The sequence below is a fragment of the Hypanus sabinus genome, chromosome 5 (assembly GCF_030144855.1).
Source record: "Hypanus sabinus isolate sHypSab1 chromosome 5, sHypSab1.hap1, whole genome shotgun sequence".
In the NCBI taxonomy this organism is placed as follows: domain Eukaryota; kingdom Metazoa; phylum Chordata; class Chondrichthyes; order Myliobatiformes; family Dasyatidae; genus Hypanus; species Hypanus sabinus.
The window spans coordinates 186,425,270-186,444,058 of record NC_082710.1 but is presented as its reverse complement, the minus strand read 5'-3'; the positions used below and the strand labels follow the sequence as shown (position 1 = coordinate 186,444,058).

The following is an 18,789-nucleotide window of genomic DNA, read 5'->3' as shown; positions in this document are numbered from 1 at the left end:
GTGAGTGGAGATAGAGGGGAGTGTGGAGAGAGGGAGGGGTGGGGGTAAGGGCGGGGAGTAGTGTGCTGGAAGGCAGAGAGGGAGGGCAGTGAGTGGAGATAGAGGGGAGTGTGGAGAGAGGGAGGGGTGGGGGTAAGGGCGGGGAGTAGTGTGCTGGAAGGAAGTGCAGAGAGGGAGGGCAGTGAGTGGAGATAGAGGGGAGTGTGGAGAGAGGGAGGGGTGGGGGTAAGGGCGGGGAGTAGTGTGCTGGAAGGAAGTGCAGAGAGGGAGGGCAGTGAGTGGAGATAGTGTGGAGAGAGGGAGGGGAGTGGGGGTAAGGGCGGGGAGTAGTGTGCTGGAAGGAAGTGCAGAGAGGGAGGGCAGTGAGTGGAGATAGTGTGGAGAGAGGGAGGGGAGTGGGGGTAAGGGCGGGGAGTAGTGTGCTGGAAGGAAGTGCAGAGAGGGAGGGCAGTGAGTGGAGATAGAGGGGAGTGTGGAGAGAGGGAGGGGTGGGGGTAAGGGCGGGGAGTAGTGTGCTGGAAGGCAGAGAGGGAGGGCAGTGAGTGGAGATAGAGGGGAGTGTGGAGAGAGGGAGGGGAGTGGGGGTGGCGGGGAGTAGTGTGCTGGAAGGAAGTGCAGAGAGGGAGGGCAGTGAGTGGAGATAGTGTGGAGAGAGGGAGGGGAGTGGGGGTAAGGGCGGGGAGTAGTGTGCTGGAAGGAAGTGCAGAGAGGGAGGGCAGTGAGTGGAGATAGTGTGGAGAGAGGGAGGGGAGTGGGGGTAAGGGCGGGGAGTAGTGTGCTGGAAGGCAGAGAGGGAGGGCAGTGAGTGGAGATAGTGTGGAGAGAGGGAAGGGAGTGGGGGTAAGGGTGGGGAGTAGTGTGCTGGAAGGCAGAGAGGGAGGGCAGTGAGTGGAGATAGAGGGGAGTGTGGAGAGAGGGAGGGGTGGGGGTAAGGGTGGGGAGTAGTGTGCTGGAAGGCAGAGAGGGAGGGCAGTGAGTGGAGATAGAGGGGAGTGTGGAGAGAGGGAGGGGAGTGGGTGTAAGGGCGGGGAGTAGTGTGCTGGGAGGAAGTGCAGAGAGGGAGGGCAGTGAGTGGAGATAGAGGGGAGTGTGGAGAGAGGGAGGGGTGGGGGTAAGGGCGGGGAGTAGTGTGCTGGAAGGAAGTGCAGAGAGGGAGGGCAGTGAGTGGAGATAGAGGGGAGTGTGGAGAGAGGGAGGGGAGTGGGGGTAAGGGCGGGGAGTAGTGTGCTGGAAGGAAGTGCAGAGAGGGAGGACAGTGAGTGGAGATAGAGGGGAGTGTGGAGAGAGGGAGGGGTGGGTGTAAGGGCGGGGAGTAGTGTGCTGGCAGAGAGGGAGGGCAGTGAGTGGAGATAGAGGGGAGTGTGGAGAGAGGGAGGGGAGTGGGGGTAAGGGCGGGGAGTAGTGTGCTGGAAGGAAGTGCAGAGAGGGAGGGCAGTGAGTGGAGATAGTGTGGAGAGAGGGAGGGGTGGGGGTAAGGGCGGGGGAGTAGTGTGCTGGAAGGAAGTGCAGAGAGGGAGGGCAGTGAGTGGAGATAGAGGGGAGTGTGGAGAGAGGGAGGGGAGTGGGGGTAAGGGCGGGGAGTAGTGTGCTGGAAGGAAGTGCAGAGAGGGAGGGCAGTGAGTGGAGATAGAGGGGAGTGTGGAGAGAGGGAGGGGTGGGGGTAAGGGCGGGGAGTAGTGTGCTGGAAGGCAGAGAGGGAGGGCAGTGAGTGGAGATAGAGGGGAGTGTGGAGAGAGGGAGGGTTGGGTGTAAGGGCGGGGAGTAGTGTGCTGGAAGGAAGTGCAGAGAGGGAGGGCAGTGAGTGGAGATAGAGGGGAGTGTGGAGAGAGGGAGGGGTGGGGGTAAGGGCGGGGAGTAGTGTGCTGGAAGGAAGTGCAGAGAGGGAGGGCAGTGAGTGGAGATAGTGTGGAGAGAGGGAGGGGAGTGGGGGTAAGGGCGGGGAGTAGTGTGCTGGAAGGAAGTGCAGAGAGGGAGGGCAGTGAGTGGAGATAGAGGGGAGTGTGGAGAGAGGGAGGGGTGGGGGTAAGGGCGGGGAGTAGTGTGCTGGAAGGAAGTGCAGAGAGGGAGGGCAGTGAGTGGAGATAGAGGGGAGTGTGGAGAGAGGGAGGGGTGGGGGTAAGGGCGGGGAGTAGTGTGCTGGAAGGCAGAGAGGGAGGGCAGTGAGTGGAGATAGAGGGGAGTGTGGAGAGAGGGAGGGGAGTGGGGGTAAGGGCGGGGAGTAGTGTGCTGGAAGGCAGAGAGGGAGGGCAGTGAGTGGAGATAGAGGGGAGTGTGGAGAGAGGGAGGGGTGGGGGTAAGGGCGGGGAGTAGTGTGCTGGAAGGCAGAGAGGGAGGGCAGTGAGTGGAGATAGAGGGGAGTGTGGAGAGAGGGAGGGGTGGGGGTAAGGGCGGGGAGTAGTGTGCTGGAAGGAAGTGCAGAGAGGGAGGGCAGTGAGTGGAGATAGAGGGGAGTGTGGAGAGAGGGAGGGGTGGGGGTAAGGGCGGGGAGTAGTGTGCTGGAAGGGAGGGCAGTGAGTGGAGATAGAGGGGAGTGTGGAGAGAGGGAGGGGAGTGGGGGTAAGGGCGGGGAGTAGTGTGCTGGAAGGGAGGGCAGTGAGTGGAGATACAGGGGAGTGTGGAGAGAGGGAGGGGTGGGGGTAAGGGCGGGGAGTAGTGTGCTGGAAGGCAGAGAGGGAGGGCAGTGAGTGGAGATAGAGGGGAGTGTGGAGAGAGGGAGGGGAGTGGGGGTAAGGGCGGGGAGTAGTGTGCTGGAAGGCAGAGAGGGAGGGCAGTGAGTGGAGATAGAGGGGAGTATGGAGAGAGGGAGGGTTGGGGGTAAGGGCGGGGAGTACTGTGCTGGAAGGCAGAGAGGGAGGGCAGTGAGTGGAGATAGAGGGGAGTGTGGAGAGAGGGAGGGGTGGGGGTAAGGGCGGGGAGTAGTGTGCTGGAAGGCAGAGAGGGAGGGCAGTGAGTGGAGATAGAGGGGAGTGGAGAGAGGGAGGGGTGGGGGTAAGGGCGGGGAGTAGTGTGCTGGAAGGAAGTGCAGAGAGGGAGGGCAGTGAGTGGAGATAGAGGGGAGTGTGGAGAGAGGGAGGGGAGTGGGGGTAAGGGCGGGGAGTAGTGTGCTGGAAGGCAGAGAGGGAGGGCAGTGAGTGGAGATAGATGGGAGTGTGGAGAGAGGGAAGGGAGTCGGGGTAAGGGCGGGGAGTGGAGGTGAATGTGGAGAAAGGGAGGAGTGGGGGAGATAGTAGAGATTGGGAGAAGAGGGAGGGGAGTTGGGGAAGAGAGTGGAGAGTTGAGGGAGAGGGAGTGGAGTGCGAGAGGGTGATTGGGGAGTGCGGCGATATGGAGGGGAATGTGGAAGGTGGAGGATGGTAGGTGGGATGGAGGGGAGTGGAGGGAGATGGAGGGAGGGTAGGGGTGAGAGAGGGTGTGGGGGAGGTTGCATGGGGAGAGGTGGAAGTGAATGGAGTGAGGTGGAAGGGAGGGTGATGAGGGAGGGTGTGGGGGTGGTGGAGAGGAGATGGAGGGGAGGCGACTGGAGGAGTGAGAGGTGAGTGAGGGGAGGGGGAGGGGTGTGAGGAAGATGGAGGTTAGGGGACTGGGAAGTGAGGGGAGATGGAAGGATAGTGGAAGAGGGAGGGCAGTGAGGGAGAGGGAGTGGAGATGGGGGAGATGGAGGGGAGTTGGAAGAGGGAAGTAATTCGGGAGATAGAGGAGTGGCGGAGGAGAGGCACTGGCAGAGAGGGAAAGGAGTGCAGGAGGGGGACGGAGTGGGTGAGATGGCATGGACTGTGAAGAGGGAGGAGAGTGGGGGAAAATGGAGGGAAGTATGGGGAAAGAGGGGAATGAGGGACACATAGGTGAGTGGGGTGCAGGGGAGTGGGTAAGGGAGGAGTGGAGGGAGTTGAAGGGGAGCAGGGGAGGTGGAGGGGAATGGGAGTGAGGGAGTGGTTGAGAGGCAGAGTCTGGAGGAGCTGGAGAGGAGTGGGGGGAGAGGGTGGGCAAAGATGGTGAGTGGGGTTGCCAGCATGGTGGTGGAGGAGGGGAGGAGGAGAGTTGTGGGAGAGGAGTTGGGGAAGAAGGAAGGGAGGGGAGTTGGAAAAGAGGGCATATTGGGGAGAATGGGGGAAAGAGGGGAGAGTAGGGGAGAGAGAAGTGTAGGAAAGAGGGAGGTGAGTGGGGAAGAGAGAGAAGAGTAGGGGAGAGGGAGGTGAGTGGGTGAGAGGGAGGGGAGTAGGGGGGAGAGAGGGGAGAGTAGGGGAGAGAGAGGGATGTAGAAAAGAGGGAGTGTAGAAGAGAGAGGGAGTAGGGGAGGTGAGTGGGGAAGAGACGGGGAGTAGGGGAGAGGTAGGTGGGGGAGAGAGTAGGGAAGAGGGAGGTGAGTAGGGAGGACATGGTGGAGGAGGATGGGAAAGGGGGAGAGTGAGGACAGTTGAAGGAGAGGAGTTGGGAAAGGAGGGGAAGGGAGTTGGAAAAGAGGGCATAATGGGGAGAGTAGGGGAAAGAGGGGAGAGTAGGGGAGAGAGAAGTGTAGGAAAGAGGGAGGTGAGTGGGGAAGAGAGAGAAGAGTAGGGGAGAGGGAGGTGAGTGGGTGAGAGGGAGGGGAGTAGGGGGGAGAGAGGGGAGTGGGGAGAGGGAGGTGAGTGGGAGAGTTGTTGGAGGAAGGAGTGTTGTAGGGGAGAGGGATGAGAATAGGTTTAGTTGAGGGCTGGATTCTTCATTCACCCTTTGCCCCTTCCTTCTGCACCCCAGCCCCTTCACAGCCTTGTGTTGATATTCCATCCACCCATCCCCCGAAGCTGATACCCACCCATTTATCTTCAGCAGATGCTGGCCATCTGTTGAGCCTTTGTCATGCTCACTCGATTTCTCTCCGTTTGTCCTCGTCGGGGTTTAATGCCAATGGGGGCAGCGTCTCCGCTGTGTAGACTTACCTGATAACAGTTGCTCCAGGTAAAGAAACAGATCTTGAAATCATCCCCTCTCTTGCCAAAGTCACAGCATGTGTCCAACATTGGAGACCAGTTTCCATCCTTCTGGGCACTGTACACCACCTTACTGGGGCTTGTATCGAAACGGGCCCCAAAATGGAAGGGAATTGCCGTCTCCTTCTCAACTCCTTGTTGTAAGTTAATAACGAATCTGGAGGGAGGAGATGGAAGGAGAAGGAGGGAGGAGAGGGAAGGGGAAAGAGGGAGGGGAATGGAGAGTGGAAGGAGAAGAGGGAGAGAGAGGGTGATAGAGGAAGGGAGAAGGAGAGAAGGGAGAAGGGGAGGCAGAGAAAGGAGGAGAAAGGGGAGGGGAAGAGAGTGGAAGGGAAAGTTTGAGGGAGAGAGCAGGAAGAAGAAGGGAGGGAGTAGAGATGAAGGTGACAAAGAGAGAGTTGGATAGTGTGAGAGAGAGAGAGGGGAGAGATGGAAGGAGGAGTGAGTGAGAGAGTGGGGGAGGGAAGAATGTGAGAGAGAAAGAAGGAGATATGAATACCACAGTGTAACCGAGCAGTCCTGTAGAACTCAACCCAGCCCAGCTCAACTGATCAGCCTTGGAGCTAGGGAGTTGACTGTCGGTTCAGAGTTATTGAAGGAATTACTCCTGAGCTTGAAGAGTTATTATTGTGCTCCAATTGCTAATTGTCCTTCCCTTCTATAAACATTCCCTTTTCTCTCTCTCTCTCCCTCTTTCCATTTCTCTCCCCTCTGTCCTCTTTCCCTCCTCCCCCTCGCTCGCTCTCTCACACCCCCTCTCTCCCTCCTCCTGTCTCCCCCTCCGTCTCTCCCACTTTCTTCCTCTCATGCTCTTTTCATCCTTTTCATCTTCTCATTCCTTTCATCCTCTCTTTCTCTCTCCCCCTCTCTCTCTCCCACTCCCCTTTCTCCCTTTCTCTCCCCCCCTCTCCCTTTACCTCCGTCTCTCTCTGTGCTTATCCCTTTTCCCCTTTCCCTCTAATGCTCTCCCTATATGGCTCTCTTTCTCTCTCTCTTTTTTAATCCCTTCTCTCCCTCTTTCTCTCTCCCTCTCTCTCCCCTACATCTCTCTTCTGCTCTGTCTGTCTGCCTATCTCTCTCTCTCCCTCTCCCCCATTCTCTCCCTCTCTGTCTCCCTCTCTTTCCATCAAGAAAGTAGCATAATCAAATACCCCCCCTACCCCGGACATTCTCTCTTCTCTCCCACTGGGCAGATGATACAAAAGCCTGAAAGCACGTATCCCTGGGGCTGGAGAACAGCTTCTACCCTCCAGTACAATAAGATGAAGTCTTAACCTCATAATCTACATCATTATGATCTCCCACGTTATTGTTTACCTTTACTGCACTTTCTCTGTACCTGTTACACTTTATTCTGCATTATTGTTTTATCTTGTTCTACCTCAAAGTGTAATGATTTGTTCTGCATGAACAGTTTGCAAGACAAGCTTTTCACAGTTTATCAGTACGTGTCTGTAATGCAGCTGACGATGTTGCAGAGTGACCTTACAGAGCTGATAAGATCAGGAGGGGTGACACAGTACAGAGCGCAGACAGACAAGCACAACACGCAGGTATAGTGAGAGAGAAGTTAGTCTCATTGCCACATATTATAAGCCAGTGAAGTGAAGAGATGCTTACTGATTGGCAGTAGTCGGTATCGTTCCACACACCATGATCATCATGTTTTCCTTTAATGGTTGTGAGAACCGCTTGGTGAATGGAGCTTTCTGCAAAAGAGGACAACATCTCTCAGACCACTACTGTACTATGACCCGGCAGATCGACTATTACACAGAGATTACATGCCTCCCCTCTCTTTCCTTCCTGTATGTAGATTGTCATTTCACCCACCATGGACTGTCCACTCTGCCTGCTTGTCCAACACTGCCCTTCTCTGTAAAGGAAATGTCCCAGAACCTTTGATTCACATTCTTATTAAAACACATTAACTGATTACAGACACACCTTGCAAAGCTACATTCCTTACCACAGACCAGTCTTCAATGGGTTTGAGTGCCATTTTATTGATCAGCAGCTTGGCAGAGAGCACACAGGGTGTGTATGATTGAGAATGATGCAAAATGAGAGAGTTATATAACATAAGGAACTGTGGCCCCTCCCCTCCCCTCTTCTCCCCTCCCCTCTTCTCCCCTCCCCTCCCTCTCTTACTCTTCCTGATTCTGATACCCTGCTGAATTCAACAGGTAAGTGCAGATAAAATTACCTGACAAACAAGTCAAATTCAGACTGCACAGTTCAAGTCACATTTCACAATGGATGTCACTGCGACGGAATTCCTGCAACTGACTGAACATCGGGGATATTCTCTATGGGACCTTCAGGGACATCCCTGTGTCTTCTGTGTCCCACAGACAGGCTATGCCCATAGAAGAGTCTGTTTGGGCATTTACGATATCTTGGAGTCACTAAGGATATTCCTTCTGGGACAGTTCTGACTTTGTTTTTTGGAGTGATAATATTATGTCTGGAAATATTAGGATGTTAGCTCTTGGATAGATTCTGTGGAACAATTGGGATATCGTTCTGATCAGTACTTGCTTCTTTCAGACATCATTTTCATGTTTTCTGTGGCAGATAAAATGGTTTTAATGACTGGTCACACCCTCAGTCCAAAAAAGGTCTAACACTATCCAGTTGACCTTACCAAGGATCTGATGAGACACCAAGTAATTCTGTCAGACTGTGATCAGTGAACAGGTTACAGGAGTGAGTGAGTGTCACTGATGCCACTGTTAGCAACACTTCCCATCAATATCCCTCTCCTTCTGTTAAAGCCCCCCACCACCCCAGGATTTTTGCACAGTTGCAGTCTCGCCTCTCTTCCCTACATTCAATTACCCCATCACTGGCACTCTTGGGAACCACCCATCTAAACCTCTGCTGATTTCCACATCTTCTTGCCTATCTCTGTCCACCCTCCTTCCCAGGACCTCGTAGATCAGAGTCTGTGAGATGAGGCTCTGGGGAATGATTGCTTATGAGCAGAATATCAGACATACAATGAAAATCCTTAGCTTGTGTGCCCTCACATCTAGCAATTCAAAATACTGGAGGAAATCAGCAGATCTACAAATTCCTCATGGTGGGGGAACTGTTCTTTTGGGCACAACACTCAAAATGCTGTGGGACCTCAGCTGGTCATCAGGTTTCCCGAGAAGGGACTCTGGTTTTTTGGGTTACCAGACACAAAATGCTGTGGGACCTCAGCTGGTCATCAGGTTTCCCGAAGATGGGGAGCTGGTTCATTGGTTCACACATTCAAAATTCTAGAGAATATCAGCATTTCATTATGTTTCTTTATGGTGGGAATCTGTACCATTTGGTCCCCACACAAAAAGTGCCATATACTAGTCAGAGTAGAAATAGGAGGATATTTCAGATGAATATGTGGCTTGAAAAATGGTGCAAGGGGGAAGGATTCAAATTTCTGGGGCATTGGAACCAGTTCTGGGGGACTGTCTGCACCTGGGCTGGACTGGACTGGAACCAATGTCCTAGGGGGAGCGTTTGCTACTGCTGTTCAGGAGGCTTTAAACTAATGTGGCAGGGGGATGGGAACAAGCGCAGAGAGACAGAGGGGTATAAAATTAGGGTAGAAGCAAAAAGTAGTAAGGTGAAAAGTAAAAGTGGCAGGCAGGCAAATCCAGAGCAAAAAGCAAAAAGGGCCACTTTTCAACAAAATTGTATAAGGGCTAAGAGTATTGTAAAAACAGGCCTGAGGGCTTTGTGTGTCAATGCGAGGAGCATTCGTAACAAGGTGGATGAATTGAATGTGCAGATAGTTATTAATGAATATGATATAGTTGGGATCACAGAGAGATGGCTCCAGGGTGACAAAGGATGGGAGCTCAACATCCAGGGATATTCAATATTCAGGAGGGATAGACAGGAAAGAAAAGGAGGTGGGGTAGCATTGCTGGTTAGAGAGGAGATTACCTCAATAGAAAGGCAGGATATTAGCCTGGAGGATGTGGAATCGATATGGGTAGAGCTGCATAACACTAAGGGGCAGAAAATGCTGGCGGGAGTTGTGTACAGGCCACCTAACAGTAATAGTGAGGTTGGGGATGGCATTAAACAGGAAATTAGAAATGCGTGCAATAAAGGAACAGTAGTTATAATGGGTGACTTCAATCATATAGATTGGGTGAACCAAATTGGTAAGGGTGCTGAGGAAGAGGATTTCTTGGAACTAATGCGAGTAAGAACAGGAAGGCAGATTATTATCTGAACGGTGTAGAGTTAGGTAAGGGAGAAATACAAAGAAATCTAGGAGTCCTTGTTCATCAGTCACTGAAGGTGAATGAGCAAGTGCAGCAGGCAGTGAAGAAGGCTAATGGAATGTTGGCCTTTATTACAAAGGGAATTGAGTACAAGAGCAAGGTAATCCTCTTGCATTTGTACAGAGCCCTGGTGAGACCACACCTGGAGTATTGTGTACAGTTTTGGTCTCCAGGGTTAAGGAAGGACATTCTGGCTGTAGAGGAAGTGCAGCGTAGATTCAAGAGGTTAATTCCTGGGATGTCTGGACTGTCTTATGCAGAGATGTTAGAGAGACTGGGCTTGTACACGCTGGAATTAAGAAGATTGAGAAGGGATCTGATTGAAACATATAAGATTATTAAGGGATTGGACAAGACAGAGGCAGAAAATATGTTCCAAATGCTGGGAGAGTCCAGTACCAGAGGGCATGGTTTGAGAATAAGGGGTAGGTCATTTAGGACAGAGTTAAGGAAAAACTTCTTCTCCCAGAGAGTTGTGGGGGTCTGGAATGCACTGCCTCGGAAGGTAGTGGAGGCCAATTCTCTGGATGCTTTCAAGAAGGAGCTAGATAGGTATCTTATGGATAGGGGAATCAAGGGATATGGGGACAAGGCAGGAACTGGGTATTGATAGTAGATGATCAGCCATGATCTCAAAATGATGGTGCAGGCTCGAAAGGCCGAATGGTCTACTTCTGCACCTATTGTCTATTGTCTATTGTATGCGGGATGGTTTTCTGAACCAACATGTCGAGGAACCAACTAGAGAGCAGGCCATTCTAAATTGGGTATTGAGCAATGGGGAAGGGTTAGTTAGAAATCTTGTCATGCGAGGCCCCTTGGGTAAGAGTGACCATAATATGGTGGAATTCTTCACTGAGATGGAGAGTGACATAGTTAATTCAGAAACAAAGGTTCTGAACTTAAAGAAGGGTAACTTTGAAGGTATGAGACATGAATTAGCTAAGATAGACTGGCAAATGATACTTAAAGGGTTGATGGTGGATATGCAATGGCAAGCATTTAAAGATCACATGAATGAACTACAACAATTGTTCATCCCAGTTTGGCAAAAAAATAAACCAGGGAAGGTAGTGCACCCATGACTGACAAGGGGATTAGGGACAGTATCAAGTTCAAAGAAGAAACATATAAATTAGCAAAAAAAAGCGGCACACCTGAGGACTGGGAGAAATTCAGAGACCAGCAGAGGAGGACAAAGGGCTTAATTAGGAAAGGGAAAAAAGATTATGAGAGAAAGCTGACAGGGAACATAAAAACTGACTAAAAGCTTTTATAGGTATGTGAAAAGAAAAAGATTGGTCAAGACACAGTCAGAAACAGGTGAATTGATCATAGGGAACAAGGACATGGCAGACCAATTAAATAACTACTTTGGTTCTGTCTTCACTAAGGAGGACATAAATAATCTTCCGGAAATAGTACGGGTCCGAGGGTCTAGTGAGATGGAGGAACTGAGGGAAATTCATATTAGTAGGGAAGTGGTGTTAGGTAAATTGAAGGGATTAAAGGCGGATAAATCCCCAGGGCCAGATGGTCTGCATCCCAGAGTGCTTAAGCAAGCAGCCCAAGAAATAGTGGATGCATTAGTGATAATTTTTCAAAACTCCTTAGATTCTGGATTAGTTCCTGAGGATTGGAGGGTGGCTAATGTAACCCCACTTTTTAAAAAAGGAGGGAGAGAAAAACCTGGGAATTATAGACCAGTGAGTCTGACATCAGTGGTGGGAAAAATGCTAGAGTCGGTTATCAAAGATGTGATAACAGCACATTTGGAAAGAGGTGAAATCATCGGACAAAGTCAGCATGGATTTGTGAAAGGAACATCATGTCTGACGAATCTTATAGAATTTTTTGAAGATGTAACTAGTACAGTGGATAGGGGAGAGCCAGTGGATGTGGTATATTTAGATTTTCAAAAGGCTTTTGACAAGGTCCCACACAGGAGATTAGTGTGCAAACTTAAAGCACACGGTATTGGGGGTGTGGTATTGATGTGGATAGAGAATTGGTTGGCAGACAGGAAGCAAAGAGTGGGAGTAAATGGGACCTTTTCAGAATGGCAGGCAGTTACTAGTGGGGTACCGCAAGGCTCAGTGTTGGGACCCCAGTTGTTTACAAAATATATTAATGATTTAGATGAGGGAATTAAATGCAGCATCTCCAAGTTTGCAGATGACACGAAGCTGGGCGGCAGTGTTAGCTGTGAGGAGGATGCTAAGAAGATGCAGGGTGACTTGGATAGGTTAGGTGAGTGGAAAAATTCATGGCAGATGCAATTTAATGTGAATAAATGTTATCCACTTTGGCTGCAAGAACAGGAAAACAGATTATTATCTGAACGGTGGCCGATTAGGAAAAGGGGAGATGCAATGAGACCTGGGTGTCATTGTACACCAGTCATTGAAGGTGGGCATGCAGGTACAGCAGGCGGTGAAAAAGGCAAATGGTATGTTGGCATTCATAGCAAAAGGATTTGAGTACAGGAGCAGGGAGGTTCTACTGCAGTTGTACAAGGCCTTGGTGAGACCACACCTAGAATATTGTCTGCAGTTTTGGTCCCCTGATCTGAGGAAAGACATTCTTGCCATAGAGGGAGTACAGAGAAGGTTCACCAGATTGATTCCTGGGATGGCAGGACTTTCATATGAAGAAAGACTGAATTGACTAGGCTTATACTCACTGGAATTTAGAAGATTGAGGGGGGATCTTATTGAAACGCATAAAATTCTAAAGGGATTGGGCAGGCTAGATGCAGGAAGATTGTTTTCCAATGTTGGGGAAGTCCAGAATGAGGGGTCACAGTTTAAGGATAAAGGGGAAGCCTTTTAGGACCGAGATGAGGAAAAACTTCTTCACACAGAGAGTGGTGAATCTGTGGAATTCTCTGCCACAGGAAACAGTTGAGGCCAGTTCATTGGCTATATTTAAGAGGGAGTTAGATATGGCTAAAGGGATCAGGGGGTATGGAGAGAAAGCAGGTACAGGGTTCTGAGTTGGATGATCAGCCACGATCATACTGAATGGCGGTGCAGGTTTGAAGGGCCGAATGACCTACTCCTGCACCTATTTTCTATGTTTCTAAAATGCAAGAGGCTCTCAGTAGGTCGGCAGGTTCCTCCTGATAGGGAACTGTTCCACTGGGTCACCAGACACAAAATGCTGGAGGAACTTCGCAGGTCAGCGAGTTTTCCATAATGGGGAACTGTCTGAATGGGTCAACACACATAAAATGCTGAAAGCATCCAACAGGTCAGCAGGTTCCCTTAGTGGGGATCTGGTCCATTTGGGTCACAACACAAGAAATGCTGGAGGAACTCAGCAACTCAGCAGGTTCCTCATAGTTAGGAACTGTTCTTTTGGGTCACCACACAGAAATGTTGGAGGAAATCAGTATGTCTGCAAATTCACTTTCGAGTGGATGTGGTCCATTGGGTCATGGCACAGAAATACTGATGGCACTTAGCAGGTCAGCAAGTACCTTGTAATGGGGAACAGTCCCAATGGGTCACTGCACATAAAATACTGTAGGAACACAGTTGGGCAGTGGTTTCCCTACGGTGGGGAAATGGTCCATTGGGTCAGCACACAGAAAGTGCTTGAGGCCTCAGCAAGTCAGCACATCCCATCTCCAACCATCGTCAGAGATCTCTTATTCGCTGATGATTGCGCCCTCAACGCCAGCACAGAGCAGAAGATGCAGCGAGAAATGGACTGCTTCTCACGAGCCTGTGACAACTTTGGACTTACAATCAGCACCAAAAAGACCGAAGTTATGTACCAGCCCGCACCTGGAAAGCCCTACCAGGAACCACACATCACAGTAAAGGGGCAGAAGCTATCGGCAGTCGACAGCTTTACTTATCTGGGCAGTACTCTATCACGAGCGGTGAACATAGATGCAGAGATCAGCAACAGAATTGCCAAAGCCAGTGCCGCTTTTGGGAGACTCCGTGAGAATGTATGGGAGCGGAGAGGACTCAGCCTCACCACCAAGCTGAAGGTCTACCGAGCAGTGGTTCTCACCACCCTCCTCTATGCCAACGAGACCTGGACTGTCTACAGCAGACATGCTGAACAGCTCAACCACTTCCATTTGAGCTGCCTCCACAGACTTCTCCACGTACAATGGCAGGACAAAGTCCCAGACACGGAGGTCCTGGAGCAGGCTAGCACCCACAGCATCTACACCCTCGTACAGAAAGCCCAAGCCAGATAGGCTGGCCATGTCGTCAGGATGTCTGACAGTCGACTACCAAAACAGTTACTGTATGGAGAGCTGAGCCAGGGCAAGTGCTCATTTGGAGGGCAGAAGAAAAGTTTCAAAGACTGCCTCAGAGTGTCCCTCAAAGACCTCAACATCAATCCCAGTAGCTGGGAATCGCTTGCTCTGGACTGCCCAACCTGGTGGAGCAGGACCACTAAAGGAGCACATGCAGCAGAAATCAGATGCACCGCAAAGGCTCAGCGGAATCGCGCCACGTGCAAGGCTCGAGCTACCTCCACTTCCACTGCAGCACCTACCCTCATGTGTCCCACGTGTGGGCGAGCTTTCAGGGCCCGGATTGGCCTCACCAGTCACCTCCAGACCCACAGTCACAAACCCTCCACCTGACTGAAGTCGTGGTTGTCTTCGACTCCGAAGGACGAATGAACGAACGAACATCACATTGCCCAAAGAGAGGAACTGTTTAACTGGGTCACCAAACCCAAAATGCTGGAGGAACTCAGCAGGTCAGCATGTTACCCATAATGAGGAACTGTTCTATTAGGTCAAGAGAAACAAAATGCTGGAGGCACTCAGCAGGTCAGAAGATTCCCCATAATAGGGAGCTATTGTATTGGGTCACCACACACAAAATGCTGGTGGAACTCAGCAAATCAGTGAGCTCCCCATGGTGGGGAACTGTTCTATTTGGATCATAACACACAAATTGTTGGAGGAGCTCAGCAGGTGGGTGATTACCCCACAAAGGGGTCCTTTTTTTGGGTCACCACACACAAAATGCTGGAAGATCTGAGCACGTCAACAGCTTTTCCAAAATGGGAAACAGTTCTTTTGGGTCACCACACACAAATCGATGTTGGTCCTCATCTGGTCAGCAGGTTTCCCTGCAATGTGGAACTGATCCATTAGTTTCCCCATGCAAAATGCTGGATGGACTCGTGACAGCAGGTTTTCCTTGGAGGGGACTGGGTCTACTGAGTCATCTCACACAAAATACTGGAGGCTCTCAGCAGTTCAGTAGGTGCCCCATGAAGGGAAACTCTTCCATTAGGGTCACCCACACAGAACGCTGAAGGCACTCAGCAAGTAAAAACCATCTCCAGAATGGAAAACTGAATTATGGGGTCAGCACGCACAAAATGCTTGAGGAACCCAGCAGATTTCTTCAAGATGGCGGTGCGACGCAGTTTGCGTCGACGGGGAACTGGTCTATTGGGTCGCCAGACACAAAAAATGCTGGAAGGAGTCAGCAAGCCAGCACATTCTCCATAATGGGGAACTCTTCTATTGGGTCACTACACAGAAAATGCAGGAGGTACTCAGCTGGTTGGCAGGCTTCCCTATGATAGCAAACTGTTCCATTGTGTACCACACATAAACTGCTGCAGGAACTCAGCAGGTTAGCATGTTCCCCTTGATGGGCAATTGGTACATTGGGTCACCGCACACAAATTGCTGGAGGAACAAGGGATATTGGAAACTTGGTTCGGAAAAAGAGAGAGATCTACAATAAATATAGGCAGCATGGATTAAATGAGGTGCTCGAGGAATATAAAGAATGTAAAAAGAATCTTATAACCATATAACAATTACAGCATGGAAACAAGCCATCTTGGACCTTATAGTCTGTGCTGACGCTTACTCATCTAGTCCCACTGGCCCACACTCAGCCCTTAACCCTCCATTCCTTTCCTGTCCATATACCTATCCAATTTTACTTTAAATGACAATACCGAACCTGCCTCTACCACTTCTACTGGAAGCTCATTCCACACTGCTACCACCCTCTGAGTAAAGAAATTCCCCCTCATGTTACCCTTAAACTTTTGCCCCCTAATTCTCAACTCATGTCCTCTTGTTTGAATCTCCCCTACTCTCAATGGAAAAAGCCTATCTACGTCAACTCGATCTACCCCCTCATTATTTTAAATACCTCTATCAAGTCTGTACTCAACCTTCTATGCTCCAAAGAATAAAGACTTAACTTATTCAGCCTTTCCCTGTAACTTAGGCGCTGAAACCCAGGTAACATTCTAGTAAATCTTCTCTGTACTCTCTCTATTTTGTTGATATCTTTCCTATAATTTGGTGACCAGAACTGTACACAATACTCCAAATTCAGCCTTACCAATGCCTTGTACAATTTTAACATTACATCCCAACTCATATACTCAAAGCTCTGATTTATAAAGGCCAGCATACCAAAAGCTTTCTTCACCATCATATCCACATGAGATTCCACCTTCACAGAACTATGCACCATTATTCCCAGATCACTCTGTTCTACTGCATTCTTCAATGCCCTACCATTTATCATGTATGTCCTATTTGGATTATTTCTACCAAAATGTAGCACCTCACACTTATAAACATTAAACTCCATCTGCCATCATTCAGACCACTCTTCTAACTGGCCTAAATCTATCTGCAAGTTTTGAAAACCTATTTCATTATCCACAACGCCACCTATCCTAGTATCATGTGCATACTTCCTAATCCAATTTACCACCTCATCATCCAGATCATTAATGTATATGACAAACAACATTGGACCCAGTACAGATCCCTGAGGCACACCACTAGTCACCGGCCTCCAACCTGAGAAACAGTTATCCACCACTACTCTCTGGCATCTCCCATCCAGTCACTGTTGAATCAATTTTACTACTTCAATATTAATACCTAATGATTGAACCTTCCTAACTAACCTTCCGTGTGGAACCTTGTCAAAAGCCTTTGTAGTGTTCTCGCTTGGTGTGTAAGATAACGCTGAACTAAACACTGAGGTAAACCGTTGTTAACGAAGACAGGGTCGCAGTAAGATTAACCATTTACTGTTCACTCTTCCACATTAACGTATGGTGAAAACTGTTGATAAAACAATACAAGATTTGTACAGCATTTGTTTCCTTCTTGATATTACATTTACATCGTAAATACTTGCAAAAGTAAAACTACAACTACTACATCACATTAAAGTGCAGCATACAGTCAGAATCTACCTACACCATTGACTGCTTTAAATACACTTCAACACAAACTATCCGCAACTCTTTAACTAATGAAAACATAAACCTTATCAACCGCCGTTACTTTTAACAGGATCGGCGTTAACATTTTAATTCAACATATCGATTATCTCATGACTTACGGCGTTGCTTCCACTATGTTTCTAGTGCGTAGAAAGACAACCCTTCTTGCGCTGAACTTGCACATGTGAGCCCCCCACCTTCCCATTTCTCTAAAGCGGTATTTTCCCACAAGACGCAATGAAACCGGATGTGACGTCATCGCATACTGCGATATATCACAGACAACAAATTTACTTTAAACAATCCTAACTTTAACTAGAAAATGCTAACAAACGAATTACTAAGCGAAAATATTATAAACTAAATAACTGCCATAAAGGCAACACACTCCCCGCTTGACCTTCGTAAGGTCACAATGAACATAATACAAAACTTCAGTCTCTAAATCAGTCCTTAGGTAGAAGTAGAATGACTTCTGTAACTGGCCTTTGGTATATTTTCACATCACCTTGGTCGGTAGTTTTCAACTCAACCTTCCTGACATGTCCATCTCTACTAGGGAATGTAGCAGTGATTCTGGCCATTGGCCAGCTGTTGCGGGCGATTTGCTTGTCCCTGAGCAGGACTAAATCTCCAACTTGAAGATTCCTGCAGGGTTCTGTCCACTTTTGTCTGTGTTGCAACAAAGGTAGATATTCCTGTCTCCAACAAGACCAGAACCGATTTGCCAGAGCCTGGACCTGTCTCCATTGCTTTAAGTACAAACCCTTATCAGAGAAGTCCCTAGTGGAGGGGGAGCTCCTGCCTTCTGCGTAAGGAGCATTAATGGCGAGATTATGAAGGGGTTCTCCGGGTCGGAAGACACAGGTAGAAGTGGTCGTGCATTTATAATGGCTGTGACCTCGTGGGTCAATGGTGTGCGTTGCTGCATCTCAGGTTTCCTTTTCAGGGTTTTTTGCAAGGGCGTGAACTGCTTGACTGCCTGCTCTTTGTTGTTTGGCAAGCACTGGCGTGGTTCTCTGAAAGGCAGTGGGGCGACCCCATTATTTGCTTCATCTCTGAAGACCTTGGTGTCCTTTGTTTTTAAGAAAATGGCATCTTGAGCTGATTGAGCAAGTTTATTATCATGCTCAGTTTGAGTGAAGACTGACTGACCCACCGTCTCGTCAGTTACTTTACATTTGTTAAAGCCTTGTCGTGCTTCCTTAATACACATGACACTTGTGCAGGGTTGAAAAATTGAATGGCGGCCACTCTCTAGCACATTGGTCTTGAGTGTGTTAACCGTCGGTTTGCGTACATTGCCAGGGCACACCTCTCCTATCACCACCCAGCCTAGATCCAGGCGTTGCGCAATGGGGGCGTCGTGTGGTCCATTGACCTGCTGCCTAACCTTGTGCACCCGAAGAACATCTCTTCCTAATAGCAGGAGTATTTCTGCTGTTGGATCCAGTTCTGGGATGTGTTTGGCAATGTGGTGGAGATGTGGCTGGTGTAGCACCACGCTTGGCGTCGGGATCTCAGTGTGGTTATTCAAAATTTCATTGCACTCTAAGAGTGGAGGGAGCCAGATGACGACTTTACCATCCAGGGGCTCGAGCTGGAAGCCTTCTGCCTTCCTTCTATGAGTTTCTACGTTGCCTGAGCAAGTTCTAAGGTAGTATGGGAACTGCTCACTCTCAATGTTAAACAAGTTAAAGAACTCTGGACTGACTAGTGAGCAATTGCTCCAATTGTCCAGAATTACATAGGCTTTGATGGCCTTGTCTTTGGCTCCCTTAGGGTACACCTTAGTGAGGCAGATCTTTGAACAAGAACGGCTTGACTGAGCTTGACCGCAAACTTCTGTACAGCTCGAGCTGACAACTGTTGTCCTGGAGTGAGCCTCTCCCTCTCCGCCGTCCTGTTGTGGGGGTGAAGGAGCGTTGTCAGTTTGCGGTAACGGGCCGGGATGCATGGTCCTATCGTGATTAGTGCTATCACACTCCGGACACTTCACGGCGATTGTACACTCTCTAGCAAAGTGAGAGGTAGAGGAACAGCATTTAAAACATTTTCTTTTCTCCTTGAGAAGGGCCATCCTCTCTTCAAGGGGTTTTTCCCTAAACGTTCTGCATTTTCTGAGGGGGTGGGGTTTGTTATGCAATGGACAATTCTTGCTAGGGTCATGGTTGATTGTAAAGGCTTCAGTCTTCAGCACTGAGACGGGTTTATTAATGTTGAAATTATTCGAAGAGGATTTATCTGGCTTGGTGTAAATTGTACTGCTTCCTGGA

General features: G+C 49.5%; 1 protein-coding gene and 1 long non-coding RNA gene across 2 annotated transcripts in view; one reads left to right on the top strand and one right to left on the bottom strand.

Moving 5' to 3' along the window:
• Positions 1–7,017, bottom strand: part of LOC132393850 (galectin-12-like) — a 36,498-nt gene extending 29,481 nt beyond the window's left edge. Inside the window, exons 1-3 of the mRNA XM_059969249.1 lie at positions 6,937–7,017; positions 6,588–6,676; positions 4,917–5,124 (exon numbers count right to left, since the gene is read on the bottom strand). Of these exons, the coding sequence (XP_059825232.1) occupies positions 4,917–5,124; positions 6,588–6,676; positions 6,937–6,969 (330 nt within the window). The 5' untranslated portion in view covers positions 6,970–7,017. The remainder of the gene's footprint in view (positions 1–4,916; positions 5,125–6,587; positions 6,677–6,936) is intronic.
• Positions 1–18,789, top strand: part of LOC132394743 (uncharacterized) — an 887,546-nt gene that overhangs the window by 716,201 nt on the left and 152,556 nt on the right. The window lies entirely within an intron of this gene.